Consider the following 6,336-nt stretch of genomic DNA (forward strand, 5'->3'; position numbering starts at 1 on the left):
ACAAGACAAAATTAAACCTGATTCTATTCCTCAGCTCTATCTACCTTGATGGATGGGGAACTATTTTAACAGAAGTGAGAAGCAGCTACCTATTATTAATTTGAACATTTTACTCCTAAAATTGGTAAACTGTGTTACCAAATAGCATGAATCAATGACTTAGTTCACTATCTCAAAAGGGAAAAGTGATTTCAAATAGTTCCAAGGGTCTTTTGTTCCACAGACACACAATCTGAGTCATCCTTGCCCAAAAATATTGTGTGGATGTGATCCCTTTCTGGGAAATAAGAAAGTGTATTTATGTATTCATTCATTTTATGGATATTTATTGAAAGCTTTCTAAGTACAAAGCACTGTGCTAATGCCTAATCATCTCTGGTAAAGTAACTTCTCAAATTGATTTCAAGCCCATGACAAAATTCTATTTGAAACTTGATGCTCAGGAAGATGCTGTTGAGTGAGTCAGTTCAAAGAATTCTCCCTGGGTAGGGGCATATAGGAAAAGTAAAAGATACAGTAAAGAATGCCTGGTTTAAATAGTAAGATTGATAACAGAACTCATCTCAACAGTCAATGAACTTCCCAGAGAGGCTATAAATTACATCATGCCTTGAAATGTTCTCCTCAGCCACGCTTGAGGACAGTTTTCTTTATCACTTCTGCAATATTTTATCTTGAAAGCAAAATGATTTTGATATAACCACCTACTTTAAATAAAAGTACTACCAAGAAGATAACTATCCACGGTAATATTACCAAAAGAAAAAAAAAAGAAATTGTTAAAATGTAATCTATATATCATTCTGAAGACTCTAGTAAATACAGACTTTAATGTTAGAGAAGGATATTGATAATGAGAACTCTAATATACTGCCAATGGTAGTGAAAAATAGTCCAATAATTATAGAAAACTTTAGCTTAATTTTCTACAGTTGAAGATATACACCTCCTATGATCCAGCTAATAGAAATGCATGTACATGTGAACCAGGAGAGATAAACTATATGGTCATAGTGTAGTGGGAAATCAGGACTGGAGAGACCAACTGCAGTTCAAGGGGGTATATTTTAGGTGTACATCGGCTCAGCAGACATGCATTCTGAAAGTGTGAGCAGCAAAGAAAGAAAAGGAACGCCTTGGGCCGGGTGCGGTGGCTCAAGCCTGTAATCTCAGCACTTTGGGAGGCGGAGGCGGACAGATCACGAGGTCGGGAGATCGAGACCATCCTGGCTAACACGGTGAAACCCTGTCTCTACTGAAAATACAAAAAATTAGCCAGGCGTGGTGGTGGGCGCCTGTAGTCCCAGCTACTCGGGAGGCTCAGGCAAGAGAATAGTGTGAATCCGGGAGGCGGAGTTTGCAGTGAGCCGCGCGCCACTGCACTCCAGCCTGGGCGACAGAGCAAGACTCCGTCTCAAAAAAAAAAGAAAGAAAAAGAAAGAAAGAAAAAGAAAACAAACGACTTTTATGCACCTTGAGGCGGGAATTACATGATACAGGAAGCTGGCTTACAAAAGCGAGAACAAAACAATTAATTATCAGGTGACATTCTTAGGACTCAGCTTATATCTTGGGAAAACATGTCTTGCAACTCATGCTTATCTATCTTGTGACCTTGCAGCTGCACAGCAAGAAAAACAGGAGCTTACAGAACTTAGAAAATACGTGGAGGAGAGATATGGTTAATGCTTCACAGACCTTACAGAGGAGCAGTTAATATTCTTTCTTAACTCTTACTTCAGGGGAGGGTGGCTACTTCATGCCCATTCTAGCTTAACCTTACACTGTAAATTTAATTTCTCTTAATATTTCCACTTTAATAGTAACATTACCCCCTAACAGCCCCAAACTGGAAGTAAACCAAAATATTTATCTGTTGTAGAATGTTTAAGTAAGTGATGGTTCCGGTCAGGCGCAGTGGCTCAGGACTGTAATCCCAACACTGTGGGAGCCCGAGGCAGGCAGTATCACTTGAGCTCAGGAGTTCCAGACCAGCCTGGGCAACATGGCAAAACCCTGTCTCCACCAAAAAACAAACAATACAAAAAAAAAAAAAATCAATAAAATTAGCGGGGCATGGTGGCACGATCCTGTGGTCCTAGCTACTCAGGAGGCTGAGGCGGGAAGATTTCTTGAGCCCGGGTGGCAGAGGCTGCAGTGAGCCAAGATGGTGCACTGCACTCCAGCCTGAGTGACAGAGAGCGACCCTATCTCAATCTTTTTAAAAAGTAATGGTTCATTCTTGCAATGTAACAGTATAGAGCAGTAAAAAATTGTCAGAATACAGATATATGCAACAACATGACTTTCAAAAACTTACTGTTGAACAAAGAAACCATCCAAACGTATAATAGTATGATCTCATTTATGCAAAGAACAAAAGCAAGCAAAACATAATACTGTACTATTATTTAGAGGTGCATGCTTAGTTACTAAATTGTAAAGAAAAACAAGGAAGTGATGATCATAAAGAAGAAAGAGTGTTATGATTAGAAGGAGGGAAGGGCAGAGAGTGATGGGGATGGGGCATGTGAGGAGATTCTAGGACACAATATTTTATTTCTTGACCTCAGTGGTAGTTACAATGATGTTTCCATTATGATCTTTTATTAAGATGAATATTTATGTATTATGCATGTTTCCATACATTTCACAATAAGGAAACTTCTGTGTTTATTCATGATACTGACTTGTAGTATATTTTATAGACCAACAACTATTGTCCAAGTAGACAATGTCTCAGGATTAGACAAAAATAGTCACTACTGGCCAGGCACAGGTGGCTCAGGATGGTAATCTCAGCATTTTGGGAGGCCAAGGCACGAGGATTAATTGACAAGACCAGCCTGAGCAATATGGGAAGACTCCTTCTCTACAAATACTTTTGAAATTTTCTTGGTATGGTGGCACATACCACATGGTGGTCCCAGCTACCCAGGAGGCTGAGGCAGGATTGCTTGAGCTAGGGAGGTCAATGCTGCAGTGAGTCATGATTGCGTCACTGCATTCTAGCCTGGGCAACAGAGCAAGACCCTGAATCAAATGTGTGTGTGTGTGTGTGTGTGTGTGTGTGTGTAGAGAGAGAGAGAGAGAGTCACTATTGATAGATGTGCTTATTGCATTCCCAGAGATAGCTTAAATATAAATCTGAGTTCCCATCTATCCTTTCACTGTCATCCAGTAACTGCTAGTGATTTTACAGGTCACAGGCACATGAAAATCTTCAACACCCCCAGCAACTCCAGCACCTTCACTGGCTTCCTCCTCTTGGGCTTCCCTTGCCCCAGGCAGGGGCAGATCCTCCTCTTTGTGCTCTTCACTGTTGTATACCTCCTGACCCTCACGGGCAATGGTTCCATCATCTGTGCTGTGCACTGGGATCAGAGACTCCACACCCCTATGTACATCTTGCTCGCCAACTTCTCTTTCCTAGAGATCTGTTATGTCACCTCTACAGTCCCCAGCATGCTGGCCAACTTTCTCTCTGACACCAAGATCATCTCCTTCTCTGGGTGCTTCCTCCAGTTCTACTTTTTTTTCTCCTTGGGCTCTACAGAATGCTTTTTCCTGGGAGCTATGGCATTTGACCGATACCTTGCCATCTGCTGGCCTCTACACTATTTGACTATTATGACCAAACATCTCTGCAACATTCTTGTGGGCAGCTGCTGGGTACTTGGTTTCTTGTGGTTCCTGATTCCTATCAGTGTCATTTCTCAAATGACCTTCTGTGGATCTAGGATTATTGACCACTTCCTATGTGACCCAGGTCCTCTGTTAGCCCTCACCTGTACCAGAGCCCCTCTACTAGAGTTGACTAGCTCCACCTTAAGTTCTCTACTTCTATTTATTCCCTTTGTCTTCATCATGGGGTCCTATGCTCTGGTTCTGAGAGCTGTGTTGAGGGTTCCTTCAGCATCTGGAAGAAGAAAGGCTTTCTCTACCTGTGGCTCCCACCTGGCTGTGGTTTCACTGTTCTGTGGCTCAGTGATGGTCATGTATGTGAGCCCAACATCTGGGCATGAAGCTGGAATGCAGAAGATTGTGACTCTGTTCTATTCTGTGGTTACTCCCCTTATTAATCCTGTCATATACAGCCTGAGGAACAAGGGAATGAAACATGCAATGAGGAAAATACTGAGAACACAAAATTAAGAGTCTTAGTTTACAAGATTTTGAGAGACAGAATCTTCTTTATTTAAAAAAACATAGCACTCAGAAAATTGTTTATATTGTTTTTGAACTTTATATACTGTAGTGTTTTATTTTCTAGAACTCATAGGGCTACAAGAAATGTCAAATATGTATTCTATCTCTTTAATTTTACAAATGATAGGCCTGTAAGTTGAAAAAATTGGGTTGAGTTTGTTGGGGAAATATAACTAAAAACAAATCTCTTACCAACCCAGAAAACTTCTCCACAAAGCTGTCAGAGAAAGAAAGTAGTTTTGTTATTGAGTAAGTGTTAAACCAGAATGTGATACATATCACAAACAATCCACCGAGAGACTGCAAGGACAGAAAGACATCTCTCCCTTTTATATAGCAAAGTAAATACAACCCAATACGTGTATGTTCTCAAAATAAACAATAACTAGTCCTCAAGAGGACCTGACAGCGCAATTTGTCACACATAGTTCACCCTGGGTTCACCTGGTAATTGGAGTGACCATTGGTATTTGCTCATTGACTTTATACAAAGGAAAACTAAATTCGTATCTTTATGACAGGAAATCGTTTTGCAATTTAAAAATTAGACTGCCAAAATTAGGCTTCTACCCTTTCACAGAAACAGGGAGATGGGAGCACTAACTTCCTTTTTTGAGGTTCTTGAGAAAGACGTTCCCGGGTCATAAAGCTAACCAGAGGCTTGTTTAGCTTTTGCAAAAATTTACAAGCCAGGTGCAATTGTTCATACCTCTGATGCCAGCACTTTGGGAGCCCGAGGCAAGAGGATCGCTTGAGACTAGGAGTTCAAGACCAGCTTGGGCTCAAACCAGCCTGGGCAACATAGTGAGATCCACCTCTACAAAACAAATAATTTTAAAATTAGCTGGGTGTAGCCCATATTTGTAGCCTTAGCTACTCAGAAGGCTAAGGTGGGAAAATCGCTTGAGACCAAAAGTTCAAGGCTGCAACGAGCTATGACTGCACCATTGCACTCCAGCCTGAGCAAGAGTGAGACCCCATCCCTAAGATAAGGAAAAAAAATTTACATACATCTTCACCAAAAAATTACAGGTTTTCTAAAGTAAATGCTCTATGCAAAGGGAGAGAAGAAAGTCTCTTCCCTCATTTTCAACAGGGATAATTAAGCCTTTTATTTTTTTTTTTATTTGTATTTGCCTTTACAAGTTATACAAGGTCATAACCTTAGGGCAAAATCTAAAGTTTTCTATTTCCCTTTCAGCAACAATAAGTTGACTCTATTTCTTGAATTGAGCTTATATTTCTGTCTTCCAGAATATTCTTCATGGTAATATTAGAGACAAAATACTAATATCTTTGATATATCAATATATCTTCAGATCAATAAGAAAAATGCCATTAGCACAACCATAAAAATTCTAGAAGATAGCATCGAAACCCCTTCTAGACATTGGCTTAGGCAAAGACTTCATGACCATTAGCACAATAGGAACAGTGTCAAATATCTGAAAAAAGCCAACAGTAAAAAACTTTTAAGCAAGTAAAAAGGCACTCTGTTTTATCATAAGGTGAGAAAGCAAATAAAACCATAATAAATATATGCGGTTTTCCCCAAAATTAACAAAGATCAAAGATGAAGTTGGAAAAAAATGGCAGTTTTTGCTAGTACAGCATAAATTCATACAACATCTGTGGAAGATATCATGCCAATAATTATCAAAATTTAAAAGTCATTTCCTCTGACTCAACAACTCCAAAATCCTAGATGCCTATCTTACTGGTATACTCACACAAGAAAAATGGCACATGTACAAGAATATTGACTACTGTTTCTAATAGCAAAAGATTGGATCAATCTAAATTCCCACTAAGAACTGATCAGGTAAATTAGTGTATAATCATAGGGTGGAATACTATGTAACTTTTTAAAATGAGGATCTGTATGTATCTTTTAATAAGAATGTATCCTTATGCTATATTGTTAAAAAGCAAGGTGGAGGAGCGCTCTATCTGCCTCTCTTTCATATGAAGAAGAAAGACTGTACAGGTATGTATATATTTATGTCCATAAATACATAATATGTTTCTTGAAGAAGCAGCTAGTAACAGTGATTGCTGTTAGTAAGGAGAATTGGGTTTCTGGGGACAGAGAGAGGAGATATTCCCCTTGACATGTCTTTGTATTTT

General features: G+C 39.4%; 1 protein-coding gene across 1 annotated transcript; it reads left to right on the forward strand.

The window, feature by feature from the left end:
• The first annotated feature begins 3,213 nt into the window (after positions 1-3,213).
• Positions 3,214-4,462, forward strand: LOC100424007 (olfactory receptor 11G2-like). Its single transcript, XM_015143141.3, has 2 exons — positions 3,214-4,138; positions 4,413-4,462. Exons 1-2 carry the CDS (start codon positions 3,214-3,216, stop codon positions 4,460-4,462), a joined length of 975 nt encoding a protein of 324 aa, XP_014998627.3.
• Positions 4,463-6,336: the final 1,874 nt, after the last annotated feature.

Source organism: Macaca mulatta, chromosome 7 (genome assembly GCF_049350105.2).
Source record: "Macaca mulatta isolate MMU2019108-1 chromosome 7, T2T-MMU8v2.0, whole genome shotgun sequence".
Taxonomy (NCBI): domain Eukaryota; kingdom Metazoa; phylum Chordata; class Mammalia; order Primates; family Cercopithecidae; genus Macaca; species Macaca mulatta.

Excerpts from the sequence above, each read along its gene's own strand:
- LOC100424007 (XM_015143141.3), top strand. The coding sequence starts at position 3,214 with ATGAAAATCTTCAACACCCCCAGCAACTCCAGCACCTTCACTGGCTTC. Across the intron at positions 4,139-4,412 it reads ACATGCAATGAGGAAAATAC|ACTTCTCCACAAAGCTGTCA; the intron begins TGAGAACACAAA and ends CCAACCCAGAAA.